Source organism: Zingiber officinale, chromosome 5A (assembly GCF_018446385.1).
Source record: "Zingiber officinale cultivar Zhangliang chromosome 5A, Zo_v1.1, whole genome shotgun sequence".
In the NCBI taxonomy this organism is placed as follows: domain Eukaryota; kingdom Viridiplantae; phylum Streptophyta; class Magnoliopsida; order Zingiberales; family Zingiberaceae; genus Zingiber; species Zingiber officinale.
The window spans coordinates 99,800,878-99,826,904 of NC_055994.1; the positions used below are offsets into that span (position 1 = coordinate 99,800,878).

The 26,027-nt window shown below is 35.7% G+C and overlaps 1 protein-coding gene, 1 long non-coding RNA gene and 3 other non-coding genes across 5 annotated transcripts; all 5 read right to left on the reverse strand.

Annotated features, from left to right (window-relative positions):
• Positions 1-2,543: 2,543 nt before the first annotated feature.
• LOC121983064 lies at positions 2,544-3,519 on the reverse strand. Its single transcript, XR_006112368.1, has 2 exons — positions 3,458-3,519; positions 2,544-2,960 (listed from the first exon to the last, which is right to left on the reverse strand). It is a non-coding gene; the product is annotated as an uncharacterized LOC121983064 (long non-coding RNA).
• LOC121983640 lies at positions 2,872-2,965 on the reverse strand. The gene has a single exon (XR_006112661.1). It is a non-coding gene; the product is annotated as a small nucleolar RNA snR60/Z15/Z230/Z193/J17 (small nucleolar RNA).
• LOC121983654 lies at positions 3,004-3,086 on the reverse strand. The gene has a single exon (XR_006112675.1). It is a non-coding gene; the product is annotated as a small nucleolar RNA U83 (small nucleolar RNA).
• LOC121983643 lies at positions 3,298-3,399 on the reverse strand. Its single transcript, XR_006112664.1, has one exon. It is a non-coding gene; the product is annotated as a small nucleolar RNA Z43 (small nucleolar RNA).
• A 1,553-nt stretch (positions 3,520-5,072) lies between the features above and the next one.
• On the reverse strand, positions 5,073-25,165 carry LOC121981216 (protein timeless homolog). Its single transcript, XM_042533628.1, has 19 exons — positions 24,830-25,165; positions 24,599-24,751; positions 24,331-24,490; positions 14,592-14,910; positions 14,000-14,137; positions 13,715-13,907; positions 13,476-13,606; positions 11,935-12,153; positions 10,823-10,989; positions 9,568-9,646; positions 8,555-9,109; positions 8,130-8,473; positions 7,889-8,002; positions 7,714-7,797; positions 7,433-7,645; positions 6,638-6,706; positions 6,257-6,466; positions 5,741-5,866; positions 5,073-5,517 (listed from the first exon to the last, which is right to left on the reverse strand). The coding sequence occupies exons 1-19, from the start codon at positions 24,930-24,932 to the stop codon at positions 5,232-5,234; spliced, it is 3,663 nt and encodes a 1,220-aa protein (XP_042389562.1). The 5' UTR covers positions 24,933-25,165; the 3' UTR covers positions 5,073-5,231.
• Between the last annotated feature and the right edge of the window lie 862 nt (positions 25,166-26,027).

Here is a 26,027-nt window from a genome sequence, read left to right on the forward strand (position 1 = left end):
CTTCCATCACACTCTCTTCCTTCTTTTTTTCGTCATACTTTCTCTCATATCATACTTTATCTCTCCTCAATCTCTCCCATCACACTTTCTTTTCTCTTTTTTTTTCTCATCACACTTTTACTCTCATCACACTTTCTCTCTCCTCAATCTCTCTTGTCACACTCCCTCCTTTTTTTTCCTCAACATATTTTCTCTCTCATCATACTTTCTCTCTCATCATCTCTCCTGATCCGGCAGTAAGAATGGGGGACCCCATTTAGCAGAGTCAACGCTGCGAGGAGGGCCAAAGGCCTTGGCCGAGCGGATAAGGAGGGCGACGACCAGCTGAAGCTTCCGAGCGGAAGCAATACACCCCGCCGGAGTCGGGGTTCCGACGCTCATGATGAACAGTAGGAAAGGCCGAGCAGAGGGCCTGCTCGGCCGAAGGAATAAAACATCAACGCTGCGAACAGTCCAGAGAGCACATGACCAGGAAGCTCCCGCGCGGATCAGAACACCCGATCGGCCGGACGTGAGGAAAATGCCGACCGGTCGGACGATCGACGGGGAGTAAGAAAAGGCAAGGATAGAAACATCTTCTGACAGCAGATGATATGCAGGATCTTAGGACATGGGCTCACTGTCCCATCAAAGACGTGCTCACTGTCCCATCAAAGACGTGCTCGTACTGTAGCAGTAAGGAGTCAGGCAAGCTCCTCTAACAAGCCCATACTGGGTATGGGTTGAGGACACGTGTGTGTGCCTCGGTATATGTACATCAGCCTCCTTAGAAGTCTATATAAGGCCTCCACTTCTTCAACCGGAGGTACGCGAGTCTTCATCCGGCAACCACTTTCATCTATTCCTTCGCCTGACTTGAGCGTCGGAGGGTCGTCGCCGGGACACCCCTCCCGGCTCGGTTTTGTTGCAGGTTCGCCGGAGCACTCGAGGATCCTGCAGGGAGCGCCACGTCCCCAGCGTTCGTTGACCCCTGGTTCGGACAGGATCATCTCCCATCACACTCACTGATCTCTTTTTTCTCATCACACTTTCTCTCTCATCATACTTTCTCTCCCCTCAATCTCTCTCATCACACACTCTCTCTCCCCTCATTTTTTTCTCATTACATTTTCTATCTCTTCATCCTCTCCCATCATAATTTCTCTCACATCATATTTTATCTCTCATCATGCTCTCTTTTATCACACTCTCTTTTCTCATTTTCTTTCATCACACTTTCTCTCTCTTCATTTTTTCTCATCACATTTTCTCTCTTATCATAATTTCTCTCACATCATATTTTATCTCTCATCATGCTCTCTTTTATCACACTCTCTTTTCTCATTTTCTTTCATCATACTTTCTCTCTCTTCATTTTTTCTCATCACATTTTCTCTCTCATCATACTTTCTCTCTCATCATTCTCTTTCATCATATTTTTTCTCACATTCATCTTTCTCTCACATCTATTTTTTTTCTCTTACTTTCCTTTAAGAGTAAAAAAGGAAATATTAATTTATTCCGATAGAAAGTATACAATTAACCAAACATTGCTTTTAAGAGTGATATTCATACTCATACTCATTCTCATTCCACAATACAATGATTCCCATTCCGATTCTCATTCCCATGCTCATACCAAACGCCCCCTAAATCAGTTTATCGATTTTTTTATTTTTTTTTTGGTAAAATGCATGCTGTGCAAATCCTGTTCATGTTAGGCTTTTATTTTGTCTTGCAGAATGAGAAGTTTTTTGGGGGATAAAAATAAAAAAACAACTCTTTTTTATTAGAATCATCAAAAATATTTTTTATTTTTTTTAAAATACTCTTAATAATTATGAATTATATTTGTTATACTTTAATTTTAATCAATATTAATAATATTATATTATAATAATTATGAATTATTATTATATTGATATTTTATTTTTAATCAATACTAGTGATCATTATAATAATATAATGAAATCATATTGATCATTTATAATGAAATTATATTAATTAAAATATTTTAATATTAAAATACTAAAAATATTAAGATAAAATATCTAACTTTTAAAAATCTGAATTATTTGAGTTTTTGAAAATTCAAATTATTTAGATTTTTGAATATCACCCTTACAATTTCCCTATGAAAAAAATAATCTAATTTAATATTAAACTTATTTTAATAAAAAAAATTAAGAAAAGTATATATTTTAACATTGACGGTTTAAAATATTTATAGAAATTTCTTTGATAGATATGGAACTAAAAAAAATTATATTTTTTTATATAAAACAATAAAAAAAATTAAAAAATTCATAATAATATACCGCAACTAAATCTCAAATTCTAAATCATTGATTATTTCACTTATAGAATTATTAATAAATTTTAAAATCATTTTTAATAAAAATATATATTAACATAAATTTATTTTATAAATTCATTTTAAACTTCACTGACCGAAGTCAGAAGAAATTTTTAATAAAATAATAATAAGATTATTATATTAATCAGTGATTTATGTTTTTTTTTTTTTTTTTTTTTAATGTTGTACCTGTTATAAAAATTGGGCGAGGTGAAATGGGGCATTCTTTTGTTTTTTTACCATAAATGGCTATGAACTAGCGTATTGACATGAGTTAAATCTACATTCGAAGTTGCATCCAGTTTGCAAATAACTTTGCAAAGAACTAAATCTCCAAGTTGCATCCGTCTCCTTACAGTCCGTCATCGCCGGCGAGCAATCACTAGCACCGCGGAGCCTCCCTCGATCGGACCTGATCAGCTGCAGTTAGATCCTCGCCGTTTCTCTTGAGCTTAAGATTGGCTTTTGTCGAAGGCAGATCAAAATAAAATTCATTCCAACTCAAAATCGAAGTAGTTCGAGTATAGTTGGAAAGACATGGAGATCAGATAGGAGCAAAAGACATTCCAATAATCATCACCCCCAAAATGGTTTAGATCATTTAAACTATCCGATCATCAGACCTCTGTAAATCCGAAAGAAAAATCGGTATAATTAAAAGGATTAGAAGTCTCAGAAGGAAGGCAGTAGTGTTTGCGTAATCACAAAATCTCAGCAAACAGATTAATATCCACAATCCTCATCAGGGACTTCACAATCTCAAATCAAAATTTTAAACCAAAAGAAGTATAAAAACATTGGCCTCATAGAGAAGATTAGATGTCCTCAACAGGAGAAAAGCTTCAGACATATGCTTGTCATTAAAATCGATTAATCATCGGCCAAAAAGAGTTGAACCCGAAATAAAAAAATAAAAAAAAAAATAACATTGCGAACAATTGGAAGAAGATCACAGAGGCGGCGGACTCAGAATATGGGTGGTGATATATCAGGATGGTCGTCAAGTCGGAGACAAGCACCGCCATTACGACGAACGAGACCTTGATATTGAGTCGTCATCGTCCTCCTCAACAATATACAAAACATATCTTACGGAGAATTGAAGAAACCGATGAAAAATACCTCCGAAAGGAAGGAGATTCGCAGATCTAGACCACGGAAGAGAAGAACAGTGAACGTCGACTTCGCCGATGGAGGTGCTTCCGGCAATCGGCATCGCGCAGGTTTATATAGAGGAGATTCTAGGGTTTTGGTTGTCATGGAGTGGCTTGGTGCCGGCCGCATCTGGACCGTCCGATCCCATAGCGTGATCAGGATCAGGCTCAAACTTTAAATATCAAAATAGAGCATTTTAGAAGAAAAAAAAAATATTAAAGGATTTTTAAAATTACATGAATTTAGACTTTGGAAATTAGATGAAGGCAAAGGAGCTCTTATGTGAAACTTTTTTTCGGCTAAATCCTTTCACTCGAGTGTAATCTCAAATTAGATTTGATTTGTTTTTAATCCAGGTATCCGGCTATTAGAATCGACTAATTCTAAATATGGAGGATTTTGTCCCACTCCTTGTCCATTTGATAAATTTGAGAAGTGCATAATGCTCCTCACATATCATCCGAGTATCACGAATAATTTGAGCACGGTAAAATTTGATATGCCCAACAAGAGAATTAATCCTCATTGCATGGAAGAATATCCAATTTCTTACCATCGCACTAGGACACATGATTTATATTTCATCAATTATCTTAAATCAGATTAATAATAAATTTATTCATCAGTTTGAAAAGGAAAGTTCAGATTCTGTTAATGTAGATTCTGAGGAAGGGACCAATCACATAGGATCTATTGTTCATATACTTATTTTGCATTATAAAAATTATTTTTTAACTTCGAATTCATAATTATAAAATTATATGATAATAATTTTATTGTCGTACTAAATTCCCCTTCCACTGTCAATTCGTACTAAGGTAAAAAAAAAAATGCGCCCAAATTATGTAAATTGTCTCTGTTTTAAAAAAAAAAATTGAAAGGGCATCCCATTATATACTTTTGTATAAAAAATTGTCTTTTATTTTAGTGTTATAGCTACCAAACAGTTGGTACCAGAAAAATTTCATTGGCTAGTTCTGTTACTTATAAATATGTCATAAATTTCGTTGGCTAGTGATTAAATTGTGAATATCTAAATGACAACCTGTATATTTTTAATTAAATTAAAAAGGAATTGTATATCTTTAATTAAATTAAAGAGGAATTGATTAGGAGGGATGTATATCTTTAATAAAATTAAAGAGGAATTGATTAGGAGGGAAATTCATCTTCCTTGAAGCCTCAGTAAAATCTTATTGAGTGTGACTCTGAACATCTGGAAATCCATTCAGACATCCCAATTCACTTTTACCTATCAAAGATGCCTGGAAGGATTTCCAGGTGTTCAAATTCACACTCAACCATCGATGAGTGTGTAGGCTAAAATTATTCTTGATTAAGATTAGACCAGTTAATTTGATTTGGATCTGGTTGACCCGTCCCATCATCAACTAGCTTAAGCAGAATCGATCTAAATGAGCCAGTTGGCTCGAGTTGGTCTGTGAATTGGAAAGAAATTTTTATAAAACTAAAATGAAAAACTGGATAAACAGACCCATTTAATCTACAACTTAAATTTAAAATTTTAATTTTTTTCTATATGTTAAATTTTTTATTATTTTCTTGGTTGGGACACATCAGATGATAGATTTTTTGCTCTAATTAAGAAACCAAAACAAAATCATACTTTTTATACGTTGAATGCAATTGGAAGACCCTTGTGATTTCAACAAGAATTAAATTGAAACTGACATCTACAACCATCTTCAACACTCGATACTATGCAGTTGTATCCTTCTTACTAGTCATCTTCCTCATCGAAAACCAGCTTGAGGTTCCTCTTATGCCCAGCCTTTTGGGATGCAGGAAAAGTGTGCATTTCCTCTTCAGAGTCGTCATAGTTCGGCTCGATTTCTCTCTCCCAAATCTCATCTCTCGGGTTATTCTTCATCACCACATCATCATCATCATCATCATCATCATCAAGAGCAGATGGAATGGTGCCAGTATCCATTTCATCCTCAAGGTTTTGGTCTATGCTAACTGGATCTTCTAGAGCTTCCTCCAACAGCCTTGGAACTCTGTTTCTGAAAATAATAAGCATTGATTAACTGCAATTATCTTAAACAAATTGTTCTAATTAGTTAAACATATTCGTGTAGCTGGCTTGAGTATTAGCATCAACATTCATTTATTGAAGTAATAAATTCAGATCAATTACTAAGCATTCCTCTTTTGGAAACGATAAACATGTATCAATGATTGGCTAAATGATGCCGATGTTAAGAAAAAGACACCAAAGGTACTTACTTCAGTAAAGAAGCCAGAGTCTCCTCATCAGAATCCTGACTAGCTGGTGTTACCTTGTGAAGCAGAGAGCCACTTTCATGTGTAGTCTCCTCATTTGTAGACAACTTGCTCTTCTTGTTTAGGCTCCTGAAAGGACAGAATATCAATTGTCGTAATGGACCTACAGATGTTTTAAGATATTGAGTGTATCCAATATGTAATCTAACAAACACTGAATACTAGCCTAGTAGGACCTTGATAACCTATTGCAACTGTATAATTTATCGAGTAAGATCATACTTGAATGCTATCATCAACTGAGGTTTTGAGGAAGTGACACAGCCAGAAAATTACATGAAGATATAGACTTTGCTTAATAGTATGGATGCAATAATGTTCATATTGATAGTCACAGACAAGGCCACAGATAATAATAGATTCGGTCCAGTGTCAAAAACCCTTCTACATGAAGGGACAAAAACATCCAGTATTTCTAAAAAATACAGAAATGAAAGCACCAAATGGGACAAAAAGTACCTTCGTTTTATAGAAAGCAAGGTTTCTTTTTCTTCATCAGAACCATTGTCTTCATCTCTTGCTTGGTTTATAGTTTCTGATGAGCCCATCTTTTTAGGAGCAACAAGGCCAAGCTGCTTGAGTTTACGTGTAATTTGAATAGCTGAATAGGTCTTATCAGCATCTAAAGCCTCAGCTATCATATGACTGCATTTCTTATGATGCTTAAACCTGCATACAACAAGCAAACATCATGGAAGAATACAATTGAAGATTTCAAGGTAAATTATTAGATTATCATGTTTACCAACTCAAACAGAGACTAGTTCAGAAGTAGAGAACGTTAGATTTAAAAACTAGTAAATACTACGGAGAATTGGATGAAGTGGCCGTGGTATCAACCTCTCAAAGAGGATTTTGATCTTGAGCTCCTGGTCTTTGCTAAATGTTTGTACTCTTTTTCTTTTGCATCTGGAATACAAGAAAAATGAATTCAGTGAATGCATTATTAAGTTAAAAAACTCTGTTGTGATAAGCTTAAAAAATCAGCAGAACATGCAATTTATTGAAGTTACTAGATTCAAAAACAATTATAACATATGAAAATCATCATCATAGTTAAAATACCAGAATTGGCTATACTTTAAATTTCTAGCATGATTAGCTAATACATGAGCAGTATTGTTAAATGACCTTGAAATATGGCTCCATCCAGCAGGAAACAATAATCCACAAGGTTAGATAGAAACCTACAAACCATGGTTTGTGTTCCATGCTATGCTACTCAAACTTGGAAACATGTACTCACATAGGTATAAATCTAGGTGTCTGCCAACTCATTTTTTAAAGAAAAATTAAATAAGATTAATGGCGTACTGATATCAACTCAGTGACAGACAGTGTATCAGGTGTCCAACATGGGTACAAGAGTATATGAGGATGAGTACCAAGGTTCTCTGTGGTACAATGAAAAACCCATGCAACTATGCAGCTATTATTCATAACAGGTTAAGGCAGGTTTAAAGCATGGACAACTCTAACAATTAGCTGAGAGTTGTATTTCTTTGGCATCCAACCATAGTTCCACAAATATGCCTCATCACAAGGATTATTGATAATCAAAAAGCATATTGCAATGGAAAGACAATGCCACACAATGTAAAATGAACACTCGACTACAAAGCATAAATAACTTACAAAGCTGCTCCCTGATAAGATTTTTTCTCCTTAGCTTCTTCAGTAGGATCCTCTCCAGCTGTAATAGATGCATTAACACCTGACAACTTTTTCTTTTTCACTGTGTGTAGACCAAGCTGTTTAAGTTTACGGTAGACTTGAACAGGGGTTATATTCCCTTCAGGGTTTAGAGCTTCTGCTATGAGATGACTGCATCTTTTATCTCCCTTGTACCTGAATATCAAAATATATCAAATAAAGCCTGATATTTTAGAACAGAAAAAACACAACATACAACTTACTTGTCATATAAATTTCTAATAGTGTTCTCTTGTTCTTGGTCAATAAAACCTTTGTACGGTTTGGGGACCTTTATGTTCTTCGATCTAGATATTGAGAATTTACAATAATAAATTAAAATATTAAATGGTAAACTGTTTGGAGCAAAAATTAGTTGATTTTTCAGTGGTTACTGACCTTCTATCCATTTCTAAATTATCATTTGAGATAGATCTCATGCTTGCCTCACCCACATTTTTCTTAGTTTGGTCAAAACTATTTTCATATAACTCATCAGATGAATTATCATCCCTGCATAGTGAGTCTCATAAAATGTCAACAAGAGAGATTCATTATGAATGATATATTATAGAAAAGTACTCTTTTGCTCAATAAAATTAATATACATGGGCCAAAATAAATAATTTCATATAAATACCTCAGATTATTGAAGTCAGATGGCAAGATGAATTCATCATCACCAAGAGAATCTGCTATGCTTTTGGGCCTTGTGTCAGTTCTCAAAAAAGTACCATCATGAGGTTTGTTTGCATCTTTCTGGAGATCTGAAACACTAGCTAAAAGAGCATCTGCACTAATGCAATGGCATTCTCTACGTGTCTTCCAGAAGAGTATTTCAACAAAAAGCAATGGTCGCTCTTTCATTAACTTAAGCATTTTTCTTATAAATTTTGTAATAAAATTTACAATATTGCTGTGTTTCTTGGATTTTGATGATTCTTGGTCAGCTAATATATCATAGAATACCCTCAAGATTGATAACTGTGGAATGAAACAGATTACTCACATCAAACAACCAAGTCAATAACGTCAGGGTAATACATGGGTTAACTCAGAAAATACCTGGTAGAGCATCGGGGAAATGTCTAAATCATCACATATTCGCCGTAGCATGCATATGATGTAGTGATTTGTACCAGCAGAGTTACTTTTATAGTACTTCAGCAACCAACATAAATTGCTAATAACACAGTTGTTCACAAAAGTAGCAACTAATTTGGTTATATTAAAGTCAACTTCATTGGTGTCAGGCAACTGATCATCACTAGAAGAATCTACTGGTTCATGGGCAAGCTCAATAACATCAGCATTTTCAATCTCACCAACTAAAGGAACCATGCCATCTCCAATGTTTCTCTTGTTTATGGCAACATCTGCAGCTTGATCAGAGGGTGGCATAACTTCTTGGTCAATGTCTTGATCAATATCACTGAACTTGGTTGATTGCTTGTTTATTAAGGAATTAGGTTCTACAAGTGTTTCAGAACTATGTCCTCCAGTTTCATCAGCTTGATCAACATCAGTTTTCACATTTATGTGCTCACTAACACTAGCAGCCTCATTATTTCCGCCTTTTGGTTTCTCCTTCCTTCTGCCTTTCCTTGATTTTCTAGCAACCTAAAGTTTAGATAGGAACAAAAAGAATATAGAAAGTCATTTACCAATGCAAGGTTATGAATCTTAGGTTACTTATAGAGAAAATGTGAATTATATTTTAGAGTTAGAAAAGTTGAATCTATTAGAAGAAGGCGTAAAGGGTAGAGTGAGATCTAAGAAAATATCCATCAATCTAATAATAAATAAATAAATTTGAATACTAATTACTGGTCTTGTCTTGCATAAAACTCAATAAAAAGAAAAGATTCATGCAGTCACACTAAATAGTTGGGACACAGAAGACTATGGCAATCCTACTCATCTTGTGATCTTAAACTATATATGCAATTTTAAATTCAGGGTTTAGATTATAAGTGGGACATGCAAGACCATATGGTCCATATTGTGCACCAGGAATAGTTGAAATGACTACAAGCAAAATCAGAATCTCTGGAGCTTTAGCTATTGTTAGACCATACCCTCAGTGCACCACGGTCTTGAAGTTTTTCCATAAGTCGGAACATTACATGTATCACTTCCAACAGATCTGCAAGATCACTGAAAGAGAAACAGTGTGTATCAATAATCTTAATATAGCATGATAAATCAATAAAGCTTAGGAGAAAATATAAGCAATAAACAAAATTTTAGTACACAGAAAGTCATTTAAACAAAATATAAAACATTTGTGCTAATGGGACTTTAGTTAGATATCATTCCTAGATACAAGTTCTTTTTCTATTCAGACTTAATTGGGTCTCTTTGATTCCCAGAGGATTTGTATTTGGAAATTATTAGGTTTAGATTTTGTTTTATTCGCACTTGAATGTGTAATGAAAGAGATATGAGGGATAAAATCAACCATGCAAAAGAATCATTGGATGATTATGCCACCAAATATACAAGCTCCTCAAGAACTATGAAAATTCATCTAGGTATAGTTCCACCAACCCAGATACTTAAAGGAGTTCTCATATCAATCACTTACATTCCTCTCAACAATCTATCTGTTGTACTCAAAGCTAGATCTCTAACTTGATTATTTCTTAATAATGATTTACTTGAAGTCGCCTTAATTTGTTTGACCCTTAACCATTATTGGTATCAAATTAAACATTGATTCAGATGAACTAAATCTTCTAATTTGGTAATTGGACCCAAGAAACAACTTGTGTTTTACATTTGAATCTATAATAAAATTAATATGTTTGTCTTCATTTAAAAAATGTGTGGAATTCTTATATTCTTTTCGCTGTAAACTATTTTCACTCTCAAAAACTCACTTTCATAAAAAATAGTGTTGCAACAATAATGACAACTAGTAGAATGGAGAGATAAAATTAGAATTCATAGTTATGCAGCAGTGCTAACAGTACAAAATGGTTACAATTCTTATGGATAAATAGACTAAGGTGTGCCTTATGCACCAACCAAAACTAGACCCAGTTCCTAAATAACTGGAAACGAGTACCATGTTTGAAGAATTAATCATGCAAATGAATATGGATAATAAAGTAGCAAATGCTTCAGGAGAAACTAAACATAAAATTACTGACAGTTAATTATTGTAGCTAACACTTTGCATTCCAAAATATAACAATTCTAGTAAAGCATTTAATTTTCAATAATTAATCTAAGTTCTCAAATACATCATGAATATAATGCTTAAAAAGAGGCATATAAGGAACCAAAATTGCCAGAATCATATAGCACTATTATTTCTATGACATGAACCTTTTGGGTTGCTTATGTGAGTTGAAGGATTTGAACATGTTCAACAGAAAATGAGTCAACCCTTCATCCGTCTGATCATAAAACACCTTATATAACAGAACACGAGTGACTTGTGTTTCTTTTGAACCTTCAAACGATACTTTTAGCACCAAATCTAGCATGCGAATCTGCATATCAAGAAAACAATTTAAACAGAAAATTGCAAAATAAAAACATGAATTAAAACAAACTGAAATTTTGGTTCCATCTGGTTTCTTAAGGCCTATACATTTGGTAAAATATGTAAAGCTTTAGGAAAACTAAAACTAATTATAATTTTTAAGTTGATTTAACAAATAAATGATTGAACTAACTGTAAGACATTCTTTGATATTTGTGCTATTGTCTGTTCACTAAAAAAAGATAGATCTACTACCTTAACGACCCCCCTAATATCGACCCCACAGATATGGAAGGAGGTAAATATAGATACACAGGCATTAAGTGCATGATGAGATAAACCCATCGTCAATTTATTTCCTATTCACTAAAGGAATTATGAAATGTATTTGAAAACTCTAGGGGTGAATTGATATTTTGTAAAATATGGGAGGTGAAGTAATATTTTTACAGACTTTGGGGGTACAGTGAAATTTATTTGACAATTTTCCAGATTTTCTTCATTTTAATAAATCCCAACAAATATATACAAATTTGCTGTAGCATTGGTCAATTAGCATGATTTTTTTTTTTTCTTTTTGAAAATAAACCTATCGAGCAATATTGAGATGAAATATAGCAAATATAGCAAAGTAAAGATTATCAATCATACTCAATATAAATTCTTTCATTGGATAAGAAAATCATAGATTGCTTAAAAGTTAAAGCCTGATAGCCTATCCTAAATAAATAGAACGCATGGCGTGTTGGCTTTATTACAAACTTAGATACATATGCCAATTGTCATAATGGTGAAAAATACAATCTCCATGGCTTGTTGCACTTAGAGTGAATATTTTGAGACAAGAGATATTTAAATGCAAAGCAGATACTAGCAAAACATTGTGATAAATAACCCTACTGTAGAATGAGAAATACAACATGCTGATATAAATTTATTTACTGAAACTGACCATACTCTTAAACAGGGAGCCAATAGTTGACAAGGATTTGTAATCATTGGTTTGCTTTAAGCCATCAAAAGTCTCAAGCCATTTGGATATGACAAAATTGAGCATAGCTTCATTCATTGTTGCTGCAACTGGTTCGCAAACCTCCCCATGGAATGTTGTTTTATCACCACACAAATTGTCACATGAAAGATCAGAATGGGGTTCCTCCATATTAGATTCCTGAAGAAAAGACATCACTTCATTTTTACAAACAAACATAAGACCTGAGCACCTACTACATGATTGATTTATATCACTCAAGTAAACATGATGCCTTAAGGAGATATAGAAACATGTAGTAACTAGTTGGTAAAAAAAAAGCTAGAAAGCTAGGCAATTGAAGGTGGTAGGGACTGTCACAGCTGTGCAATTGAAGCAAGGAGTTCAAATTTTAAAAAATAATAGAATAGATGGCTTCTCTTCATTTATGTAAATAGAACCATGTTACAATGATGATTGACATACTACTTAAGAGTAACAATCATTTATTATCAAACATGAGAAAGAATAAACTGTATGAGATCTGTTAAACCTTTTGCCATGTGAACTTCTGTAGTGGATTATACTGTGAAACAATAACTGAAATGTTGATTTGAAGAAAATGTAATTTTCAGAAAATTCTGAGAAATACTTCCACAACTTATGATTCATGTTTGTCCCCAACTATATGGTTAGCTACATGAATCTCATCTCTATATTGCTAGTTGTTGAAAGCCCATTACATCACTCACACTTGACAAGTGACAACCTAGCCATATGAAAATATGATTTAAAATTCATATTCATATCAATTTTAGCACTAGTTACCCAAGCTCAACCGTTTTCATCACACCTTGGGACTGAACATTAATAGGCATTTGGTTCACGAAATTGATTGACAAGGAATAAGTAACTATTCTTAGGGAATGGAATCAACAAGAAGAGATTAGGCATACTTATTCCTTAGTTTGGTTCATGGAATAAAATATAGATACTTCATTTGAATTTCGATATTTGATTTGTAGGAATGTTCCTAGCTTGTCTAACCCACTTGAATTGTCCAATTAGCCGTCTAATTGTAAGACCAAGAATTATCTGCAAGAGAGGATCTTTGCTTTAGGAATAGGAAGTTCACAAGTCTCTGATTATTTTTGTATCTTCTCAATTATATATTTGATCAAAATTTGACTATTTGGTTTTGTGAAGGGGAGCCTTGGCGCAACGGTAAAGTTGTTACTTTGTGACCTAAAGGTCATGGGTTCGAATCTTGAAAACAACCTCTTGCAAAAAGCAAAGTAAGATTGCATACAAAAGATTCTTCCTAGAACCCCGTATGGCAAGAGCTTCATGCACCGGGCTACCCTTTGCTTTTGTCCTATACTATTATTGTTACAAGTCTAAATCTATTGAGCAAAATTGACTAAGTTCAAATTTGTCCCCAAAATATATAATGCATCAACAAATATACACTGCATTGTATAAAATGTTTTGATAATAAGGACTTTCTTCTGAATTTTTCTCACCTTTGATATTAGGATCTTTTGGTGCTGAAATGCCAAAACAAATTTAGTGACTCGAAAAAACATCATAATCTCAGCTTTTTGAATAGACAGTGACTCCTTTGTAATATCGGCATAAATGGATTGCATCAAAACTGGGGGATAGAACATTATATGGCAAAAAAAAAAAAAGGTAAACAAAAAGCTCGAGAGTTAGTATCAAGAAAATGCAAGAAAATAAATATATTTACGATGAGATTTACCATTATAGCCTCCTGACAAAAACTGGCTCAAGAATTCATTTAATAGTTCCAGAATATTTTTCTTTCCAGGATGCAAATTGTCATGGTCCCAAGCAATCCTCTTCAATGGACCCCGTTGAACATTGTGAATTTTTATCACGCCATTTCCTGAGACAGAGGTTGGGTGCCGTTTGAGTACAGTTTTAGAGCCATCCTATCATCAAAATATCACTCATATATTAAGCAGCCATCAATTATTCCTGTAATAATTTCCTCACAGCATTTGCATAAGGTTAGAGAGCATACCACACCAAGCAGAGTAAATGTTCCACTGAACTGTGAATGGCGTTCAACTTTCCTTAGATGGATGGTTCTTCTCTTCTCCTTTTCTTCTTCCATAATATATCTGAGAGAATCTATAGTAGTTGAAATATCCTCATTTACCTGCACATATGATTTTAAAGTGATGTTACATGTTCAACAAAAATATGTAGAAGATTCTTTGTTTATATTTGGGACTTCAACCTGTAAAACTGAGTCAGTTTATCCCTTTTACTACTTATGGGAAACCTTTTAATTAATTAAAGCCAAGAATTTGACCCATTAAAGTATATGACTTCCAAATCAAACCCATCTTTTTTCTTGTGTGTGTGTGTCCTGGTTACTAACAAAATAATATTAACAGAAAAAGAAAATGACAGAAGAAGAAAAGACTTAGCAACCCTTTAGGCAGACTAAGCAAGTTTATTTATGAAAAATCAAACTTGATGGAACTTAATATGCAGTTCAACAATGATTGACAAGCTTCTTCAACCAACAAAAGGACCCAGATGAAGAAAAGAAAACATTGCTAAAAGAAACATATTATGTATAAAAGTAGGCAAAGGACAAAATAAACCTTATCGGCCTGTTTAGAAACTCTAGCTATGAGCTCTGGGTCCTGTCCCAGAAAAATGCAGTTGAAAATTTCCAACAAAAGAAGATTGTCTTGCTGAAAATAACCAGAAGAGTCATCAACATGCTGAGTTAGTACTATAATCAAGTCCATAACATTCTCTTCGAACATGAGCTCCAACAATCTATCAGCCAGACAGAAACACTGAGTAGCTAATCCAGCCGACTTTTGTTGCTGTGTGATATCATGGATGGCAAGGATATTTCGGAACAATGTAAGCACCAGCTGAACCAACTTCCAGTCATCTTCAGCAAATGTGTTGCTGGATGAAATGTTAAACATGAAAGCTCAATCAGTAATTTTGGCATTGTACAGGGAAATGTTACAGGAAGAAGACCAAAACATGAAACAAAATACTGTATAAATTGATTTATGTTAATGTTTGTCAAAAGACAATCTAACCTAATGATGCTTATTATAATTCTTGACAAAAAAAGTTTGCAAGTATCAACTAGAAAATTTGCTAGCAATTTTCAATTCATTGTTCACCATAATGAGTTTAAACAGGCCCCCATCAAGGTAACCATGGATATATGCTTCGTGAAAAAGAATCAACCTGAGCCAAATCTTTCAAGTGAGCTGAAAACATGCCAAGCTAAAATCCACCAGATTTTTAAGAAGACATAAACTAAACCCAATCAAGTCTGAGTCTAGCATCCCCTTTTTAGGTTCTTCGTACTTGATTGAGTTGGTCAAGTTCATGGTTTTCTATTTTTTATTTTAAAACTTGTAGTATTATTAAAATCCTACCATGAGATGTCAAACTATTAGAGTGATCACTTCCAAACTAGATTCTTCTTGATATGTGAAATTTTTTTCTTCTTGATATGTGAAATTTTTCTCTAATTATCATGATAGGGCAGCCATATCATAATATATAAGATGAAAGAGACTTCCCCTTGGAGCCAGCAGTATATACCATAACTGGGCATGACACAAAACATATAAGAAACAAAATTTGTAAGTGATACAACACAATCCGAATATATAAATGGAAGACACAATTTTACCCATTTACAAAGCAATCTAATTTAAAAAAATTCTAAAAGCCTTTTATGTTACATAATTTAATTCTTTAGAGAACTTAATTAAACTTACATTTTACCAAAAATGAAATTATATTAATTTATGATTATTTCATATAATTTTATATTGGCCTGAATGACATGACCCATTTATGAATCATCATTGAAATCTTTGAGAAAAAGAGAAGGGAAGTTTTAGTTGGCAAAAAGATAATTCTCTTGTTCGTGGATGTAAAAAAAAACAAAGAAAAACTCGGTGTACAAAGTTTCCGCCAATACAAGATTCCAGTGAAGGGTCGAACCATGTTGAGTCTATTATATGTGGCCTTACCTGCATTGCAAGAAACTATTTCCATGACTCGAACCTATGACCACAAGGTCACATGACAACAATTTTAACATTGCTAGTGGATGCAAATGATTTGAAAATTAAACCCAAGGTTGACCTAGATGTTAGAAACTCCATTCTGTAGTAGAAATTAATTAACTTATGTACTCCATTGTGTTAGAAACTCCATAGATGAGTAGTAGTGCATTAGACCAATTCTACCTATTGAATAGTCAAATCCATTGTTCAGCTAATAAAATTACACTGATTAGCTAGAAGCTCTAACAGCTCACCAAATTGAATCAACCAATCCAATGTGATTTTTAAAACATTAAGCCTTGATCTAGCAAAGCTTAGACAACATGCATGATTATGATATTCAAGTTCTTGCATAATGGCCAGTTCATTGCCATGGCAAACATCTTTGGCACCATGAATATTTGAGGGCAAAATGGTGAGTGTACTCTTAAGAATGGATTTTGTCCTATCCATCCACATTACCAACCTCTATTAATCATCTGAAGGACTCCACATTAAATAATTGTATTAAAGGAGTTTGTGTGTGTTCTCTCCAATTTGTTCTTCAGTCCTCTAATGGTAGAGACAGAGTTCTCCATTGGTTGATTAGTGTTTGCATTCATGTAGCCTTGTGCATTTTCTATTTCATCCTTCCAAGTAAGCAACAAGAGGAAAGACTTTTCTTCTTTTCACTTTAACTTCTCCATCCCTCCATATCTCCTCTCCTGTCTCTTCACTTCTTCATTCCTCCAATTAAATAAAAATTAAGTTTCACAAGTAAAACACACTACTTAAAGAACCTCGAACAAAGGAAGATTGAGCTAAACATACCAAAAGTTCTGAAACAAGTCTCACAAGACGAAAAAGAGTACATAAGAAACGACACGACACAAAATGCTGCCCCTACTCCCCATATTCCAAATATATTGTTTTCAGGACAAACCAATAACTACACTAATTTATCTATCCATCGTAGTAATGTTGGAAATAAATTGACAATATAGTGATAACCTTTTTATGTATGGTAAATTCTTGGACTTCTAAACTTGTTTATTACTATTAACTTAATAAAATGAGTATGAATTTCTAACAAATATGTACCATGCTCCAACATATTAATTGATCCAATGTATTATTTGCTAATATGATCCCGTAAAAAGGGTACAAGTTGATAGGATTGCTACTTTGTTATACTATTTTAAGGAAAGATGAGATTTTGAGTTAATGGACTGTAGGACATCGATCAAGCTTCCAAACTGAGACTTGTTAAGGCAAATGATGAAGAGGTACTTAAACCTATTATTCTTGTCATTCTAAACAAGACTAGGAGAAAACTCTCTAATTATATATGACTATGTACAAGTAATCATGACCTAGAGGATGAAAGAGAGATACACTTCTCTTTACTTATCTTTTTTTTTTCTCTTTTTTGCATTGAGCATGGTACCTTCCTACAATTTAGCAAAAATCCTTCTGATGCTAATATTCTGTGTCTTTTGCTGCAAAACCCCTAGAAAAATTTAGCATTTTATTTTTGAATTTATGTAGTTGCCTAGACAATTTTCTTCATGTTTATTTTGCCCAATGGGGCATATTAACATGATTGAGGTGGATCATGGGATCATGGGTGGATGATGGGACCCATGATCTATTACCTCTCCTCCCCATTATCCCCAATATATGCATGAGCATATAAAGGGTCTTGGGGGTATAAAAGCGAGGTGAGAGTGTGGAAAGATTATGGAAGAGGTTGATGTTGATCGCAAGGTTGCTGATCGCTTGCAGAGAAGTAGATCGTTTGCAATCAAAGATCACCGGGTTGAGAGTTGAGGGTTGAGACATTGTGAAGCAGTGATAATAGTTCGATACTTGTGATCATTATCCCGACTACAAGTTGTTCATAGTTTCTAGAGTTTACAACAACGTCGATTGAGGTATATCGAGAACTCAACTCATTTCGTACATGTAATCTATTATATGCTTCTATTATGTCAGAACAAAATTCCAACATTGGTTTCAAAGTCAAGTTCAATGGAAGCTCCCTAAGCGGGAGACCATTGGAGCCGATGGTGTCATGGTCAATCTGCCGATAAGGAATGATTCTTTATCATTGAGATTGGCGATGTCCTCCCCGATTAAGAGTTCTGCAATAGACAACCGCATCGCACGCCGACACCAAGTCATAGGCCAACGAATAATGTTTGTCATAGAAGCACGAATCGCAAGCGTCGATGACCTCGTGAGGCTGGTGATCGATGTTCGTGGTAGGCGAACACCGACGACCGCGTAGGGAGGTCGATGCTCGGCGATTGTGTCGAGATGCTGACAAAAGACGTCCATTGCCGGTGATCGTGATTGTCACGGATGATTCGTTGTGGAGAAGAAGATGATAAAAAGTTTGTTTTTTCTTTAAAAAAAAAATAGCCTGGTTCATAAAACTAGACCGATCGGTTTGAGTTGAACTGGGCCAAGTAACTTAACCAGACCAGTCGATTTGACTTAAAGGTGACTAATGGTGGGGTTTTGTATAGTGAATCTAAGTCCAAATGGTGAGATGCAATTCTAGATTGTGATGTATGGTGTCTATTGACTCATATGCTCGTTTTGGAGTTCGTACTTGAGTCATTTGGATCTTAATGATTCTTAAGATACACAAAATTGTGTAATTAAGCATTAATTGTCACTAATATCTCTCTTTTCTGTGTGGCAAAGATATGGCTATAACAAAATCTATCATAATAGATCTCGTCAAGGGAGACAAGCTAAATGGTGACAACTACAATATTTGGCACCAGAAGATTCAATTTGTCTTAAAGGAACAAGAACTCGAGGAGGTTCTTATGCACAAGATGGTGGACCCCGAGAGGGTACCACGTCACAAGCGAGACGAGATCAGGAGGTATACCACGCTTGGAAAAAGAAAGATAGCCAAGCTAAGGTGATTCTACTTAGCAGCATGCACGATGAACTGATCCTAATATATGAGTAGTATCCTACTGCTAAGTCGGTATGGTATACTCTCAACGAGCATCATGGCATCTCGTCAGCCCCTAAGATAGAAATGCTGACATATAAGTTCAATTTATACAAGAAGAGGCATGATCATACTATGAATCAACATTTAATGCATATGTCAAGTATGATTGCTTCTCTGAAAATATAAGGGAGTCCATGTCTAATGAACTTCAGATACTGGATGTGATCCAATCATTGTTGGACTCTTGGGATATTATTAAGAACTCTCTCTCTCACACTAAGAGTATCAGTACTTTCATGAATATGAGTACGTCAAGAAGTGACTAGGTCTTCAAGTCATGCTTACATTACAAAGTCAAGTAAGGGATCCTGAGGTATAAAGTGCAAGTGGCACAAGCATGACAAGAAGACCAAAGTCTATAGCAACAGGAAGTCATTTGTGAAAACCGACGAGAAAAGACAGAAATGCAAGTAGAAACTCGATAAGAGTAATGTACGATGCTATGTATGTGCTAAGCTTGGGCATTTTGCATTCAAGTGTAGCGAGCGAAAGGTATATTCTTCTTCTTCACGTGGTATGAGTTATGTGTCATCTAGCGTGATGTTTGCTAACTCTTCTCCTTTGTGGATTGTAGACTCAGGAGCCACATACCATGTAGCTCGTGACAGGAGCACATTTGTGGAGTTCCGTCATTTGAGTCCTCATATTAAGAGGTTATATGTGGGGAACAGAGCATATGCGATAGTGAGAGGGATTGGGACGTGCAAGTTATTACTATAAAGCAATCAAGTTCTATATCTTCATGATGTCTTATATACTCCAAAAATTAAGCGAAATCTGGTATCAGTCTAATGTCTAGATCAGTTAGGATACTGTGTTGTATTAGGAAACTCTTAAGTTTTTATTTCTTATGACAACTCTTTAGTTTGCTCCGTTTTAGTCCATGAGGGACTCTATGTACTAAATTTGATTTCATTTGTTTATCCTTATTCTCCTATTGTCTATGCATCTGATAATGTAGTAGATGATGTAATTGTATGGCATAGCAGACTTGACCACATAGGACAAGAGAGGATGAGTAGGTTAGCAACAAGTGGCATGTTGGGCAGTTGCCCTTGTGTGAGTTCTGCCTAGCAGACAAAGCAACAAAAAAGCCTTTTGGAAAAATAATGAGAGCTAGAACTCCTTTGCAGTTGGCCCATTCCGACATTTGCGAACCCATGAATGTGGGAGCCCGAAACGGAGCCACGTATTTTATTACGTTTATTGATGATTACACACGTTTCAATTACGTCTACCTAATCTCACACAAGTCTGAGGAGGTTTATAAGTGAGATTGAAAATCAACTAAACTTGAGGGTGAAAACTCTCCGAACTGATCGAGGGCATGAATATCTATCTAAACAATTTAAAGAATTATGTTTTAAGAGAGACATTATAAGATAGTTGACTATTTCTGCTACTCCACAACAAAATGAAATCGCTGAAAAAAGGAATAGGACTTTGTTGGAGATGATGAGGTCTATAATGGCGCATGCTAATTTACCCATCTTCCATTGGGGGGATGCATTATTAACTGCAACCTACGTCCTCAACCATGTTCCAACGAAGTCTGATATACACTTTGGACAGGAAGATAGCCTGACCTTAGCAAATTAAAACCATGGGGTTGCGCCACGTATGTTTATGATTTCTCGCACAAATACGGTGAGTTAGGCTCGCAAGGAAAGAAGTGTATCTTCATTAGATACTTTGACCACTCTAAGGGGCATGTGTTCTTAGGAGAACATATAGACGAGACTGTCATTGAGATTGTGTCTCGTGATGCCAAGTTTCTCGAGAATGATTTCCCTAAAATAGGTGAAATCGATCGTGACTCCACATTCTATGAGATGGATGAGCCTAGTGGCTCAGCCGAACCCAGCGACGAAATATATCCTATTAAGGATTTTGGTCCTAGTAGGAGTGGTCTATTTGAAGGTGTGGAGACTCTCCCTCCTCATAGGAGTTATCGAGACAAGGTACTTCGTCGACATTTCCCAATTGAGGATGAGATTCTCATTGTAACTCTAGAAAACAACAAAGAACCAAAGACATTTAGAGAGGCTCTCAAGGTTTCAACAAAAGACCAATGGTTAAAGGTCATGTAGGAAGAAATGGAATCAATGGAAGCCAATAAAGTCTGGGGCCTAGTTGACTCACCTGAGGATAGAAAGACCACGGGGAACAAGTGGGTTCTCAAAATCAAAAGGAAGGTTGATGGATTGATCGAGAAGTATAAAGTCTGTTTGGTAGCCAAGGGTTACACACAAACAAAGGGCATTGACTACAAGGAGACCTTCTCCCCGATAGTCAAGTTTACATCAATTCATTTACTTTTAGCGATTGTTTCTTATTTGGATATGGAGTTCACCAAATGGAGGTTAAAACTGTTTTCCTTAACGAGAATCTGGATGAAGAGATCTACATGGAACAACCCCCTAGGTTTATTCTAGTAGGTCAAGAAAAAAAGGTTTGTCGACTTCGAAAGTCAATATATGGCCTAAAATAGTCATCCATACACTAGATTTCATGAGGAGGTGCTATCTTACGATTTTAAGATGGTCGAGGAGGATCATTGTCTATCTAATATGGTATGATAACTCTTTTGTGATTCCATCGTTGTATGTGGATGACATATTGTTAGGTGGGAACAACATTGAATATTTAATAACCATTAAAATATGATTGTCAGCCAGCTTCGATATGAAAGACATGGGTGAAGCTGAGTTTATCCTCAAAGTACAAATCAGGAGGGATCGCTCGAGAAAAATGTTGGCTCTTTCACAAAAGACTTACATTAAGAAAATTCTTGAGCGATTTAGGATAAGTGAATGTAATCTTATAGATACTCCAATTACTAAAGAAGAAGGTCTACACATGGAAATGTGTCCTAAAACTCAAGAAGAAGGAAGGGAAATGAGTAAAGTACCTTACTCCAGTGCAATTGGAAGTCTTACATATGCAATGATGTGTACTCGACCGAACATGTGTTATGCAGTAAGTCTGGTAAGCAGATATCAGACTAATCCTGGAAGGGGGCACTGGAGAGCAGTGAAAAGGATTTTCTAATATCTTAAAAGAACAGCAAGTCGACCTCACTTAGTGGGATAAGACTTTTGTTATTTAAAAGAACTACAAACTTATCCTTATGTTACGGAGGAGGCAATTTGCGCCTTGTCGGTTACTCGAACGTTGATTGGGGAGGCGATCTGGACAAGCGCAAATCAACATCAAGTTTTAGCTTCTTGCTTAATAACAGGGACATCACATGGAGAAGTAAGAAACAAGCTTGTGTTGCTCTATCTACAATAAAAGCTGAGTTCATGGCTTGCTCCGTAGCAGTTCAAGAAAGTGTTTGGCTTTGAAGATCATTAGATGACTTAATGATTTATTGTGATAATTAGACTGCTATCGCTTACACTCGAGACCCTAAGTTTCATAGTATAACCAAACCCATAGATACCAAATATCATTTTATAAGAGACATTATCAAGAAGGGTGAAATGACTGTCAAGTACATTTTGACACACAGTATGATTGTTGACCCCTTCACCAAACCCATCTCTTGAGATGCCTTTATAGGGCATAAAGAGTCATTAAGTTTGAGTATCTTATGAAATTTCTCAGTTTATACTTTACTGACGACATTGATGCTTATTAATTAACCATATATATAATACTCGTGCATTATTCAGTCACATTTACATCTTATTTATATGCACTTGCTTTGATTATCATATATATGTTTTGTGAAATAGATATGTCGAGCAAACAGGGTCGACTCTCTCACATGAGTGACCACCTCCGAGAATAGAGATGAGACAATTTTTAGTTGTAAGAGATTATGAGAGTAACCTTGCTAGAACTTAAGTCGCCCTGATACATGTTTAGGATGAAGTCATATGTGACATTGCTGACATGGATATACCCACATCCATGTTGTCTATAAGAAGCCAATTTATGAGATCTTAGATATCACTTATCATTTGTGATATTATCTTTAAGGTACTTTCTCTAAGATCTCGGGATAGAGTCTTATGTGTAGACTGAGTCTCATACCTACACAATGTTAGAAAAATCTAACATATGCCCTTTGAGAGATGAGGGAATAACACTGTGACACATGTTTCATACCATGTGTGATAAAACGACTAGGGATAGTGGAAGCTATATTACTTGAGACTTGATATCCCCTATTGTGTTTAAGGTGAAATTTTATGTGCCCTTATTACTTTTAGTTGTTTCTTAAGGCCCCAATTCAATGTTTGCTACTTTAAACTGTTTACCGATGACTCGGAAGATAAATTAAGGTTCGAGGGATAGGTCTAAGAAAGCAGCTGGGTTGAGACTGATGGATTTGAGTTTGGGGTAAAGGAAAACCAATTGACATTGTATCATTATCTTATAATCATCGACTGGTCTTTTCTAGTCATTTATGTAGGAATGAACATAATAGTGATACAAAGTCGAGCGAAATCTGGGGATTGTTTTCACTAAGAAAAGTAGCTCAATAGATATAATTAGTCTTGGATCTAGGGACCGTGAGCTTTTATACTTTTTGGTATTAACAATGGCTGCTCAAGCATCTTAACAAGTGCCTAACAAAGTTTTTGTTTGCAAGTGACCTCGTTAGTCGCACAACGTCCAACCCTGTATGAAAGCCTAGTAGGATGATATGATTAATCATATGAATTGTGATTAATGTTGACAGTGAAATGCCCTCGTGTGCAGGTAGGAGATGCTGATTTTGCCCACGTGGAGCATATTAACATGATTGAGGTGGATCATGGGTGGATTATGGGATCATAGGATCATGACCCATGATCTATTACCTCCACTCACCATTATCCCCAATATATGCATGAGCATATAAAGGGTATTGGGGATATAAAAGCAAGGTGAGAGTGCTGAAATATTGTAGAAGAGAGGTTATTGTTGATCGCGAGACTACTGATTGCTTGCAGAGAAGTAGATCGTTCACAGTCGAAGATCACCGGGTTGAGGGTTGAGACGTTGTGAAGCAATGGTAATAGTTCGATACTTGTGACTATTATCCCGACTACGAGTTATTCATAGTTTCCGGAGTTTACATCAACGTCAATTGAGGTATATCGAGAACTCAACTCATTTAGTGCATGTAATCTATTATATGCTTCTATTATGTCAGAACAAAATTCCAACACTTCAAATAATAGCTATCTCCAATGAAAATAAAGGGGAGAAAACAAGCAGAGAAATATAACATTCAGCGTTAGAGTTATTAAGAATGTTAAGATGGAGCTGTTAACTCACTGCTCTAGGTGGTCCAATGGATCTTCAAGAAGAGACACGATGACTGCAATGGTGATAGAACGTGTCAATGAAGCTTTCAGATCCCACAGATACTCTATCTGCTGCGCAACATTATCTGAAGAATGGTCTACTGGCATTGTCATAAATACCAAAATCTTGACTGCGCAGAAAAAAGTCACAGTCAGGCCATAAACTGAACAAAGATTAAACTTAAACAGCACCAAAAAGGAAAAAAAATGGCTTGAAACTTGGTGATACAGAAAGTTACCAGCACTGATTAACAAATTCCGATCGCTCTGGTAATGTTCAATTAGAGGGACCAGATCACGAGACACTATATTCCACTTGCATATCTGTTTGAATACGTCTCGCCGCTGCGGATTATCACGCCTCAAGAATCGCTGCAAATCCTTCAAACTATCTGCCGAAAGCGCCCATCTTGTCAACTAGAAGGAAATACCTAACCGAGTAACAAAGGACCTCGAGTGAGAAATCCTACCTAAACAGTATTCGCCTTTTGTGTAACCGACTAGGGCGCCATTCTCGTTCTCCTCGGGGCACCCGATCCCAGCGCAGATGATGGAGAGCCCTTCCGTGTCCATCTCGAGCTCTTCTTGGCGGAATCCGGGCTCGTTAGCAGCGCCCCGAACTGGGGATCGATTTGGAATCGAAGATCAAACTTCGGAGTAGGAGAAGAGGAAAAACGAGGCGAGGAGAGAAAATAGAGTTATAAAGAGATGGCATGGAGCCATGGAGGAAGGAAGAGTCGAGAAAGCGGCGGCGGACGGCGGGGTGAAGAGGCGAAATTTTCCCGCCATAGAACGTTTCGCGCGCGCAATAAATGGAAACCGAGTTATGTTACGACGCAAGTCACGATGCAAGATGGGCCCAACAATCAACCTTGGGTCGCGAGTCAAGTCGCGGACTGCAGCAGTGCTTCCGTCGTGAGTTAAGTGGTTTCTAAAAGTTGCAAAACACCTACCTGTTGAAGAAAAATCCATGCGGACTGTAGAAGAAAAATCCATGCGGACTTGTAAAACAGTAGGTAGATCTAATCATGATTCGAAATTGACGGTTCGACGGTTTCAGATAGGTCGACCCTTAACTTTAATCGTCTAAGATGATTATGATTCATGGTTCGAAATCACCGGTTCACGATTCGATTCATGGTTTGTCACAATTCAAAATTATTATGTTAAAAGAATTAAAAATTATTGGAAAAGGGATTACACTTATTTAAATTCCTACGTATCCCTTTAGGGGAATCAAAACCGACGTAGTTTTTTTATATTTTTATCCTTTTACATTTTCACTTACTACCATTTCCTGTTCCTGTCATATTTGTTCCTTCAGTATCAAAATCTTCAACTTCGTCATCTGAAAGTTGCATTTCTTAGATTCTTTTCTCCGCTCTGATCCAATCGTCCAGTAATGCTTGGGCTTCCAATGAGTCGGAAGACAAAGTTTATCGCCGTTCATCTAATATGTTGTCGTCGGCACTGAACGTCTGCTCCACAGCAACAGTTGACACTGGACAAGCTAAAAATTCTTTTGCGATCACGGAGAGAACGGGAATATTTTGAGCCTTCTGTGACCACCACTTTAAGATATCGAAGTTTTCGCTATCTGCTTCATTAAAATCAAAAGAAGTCATAAAATCATTCTCGAGTTATTGTGTGGACTTGAGGATCCTCGTG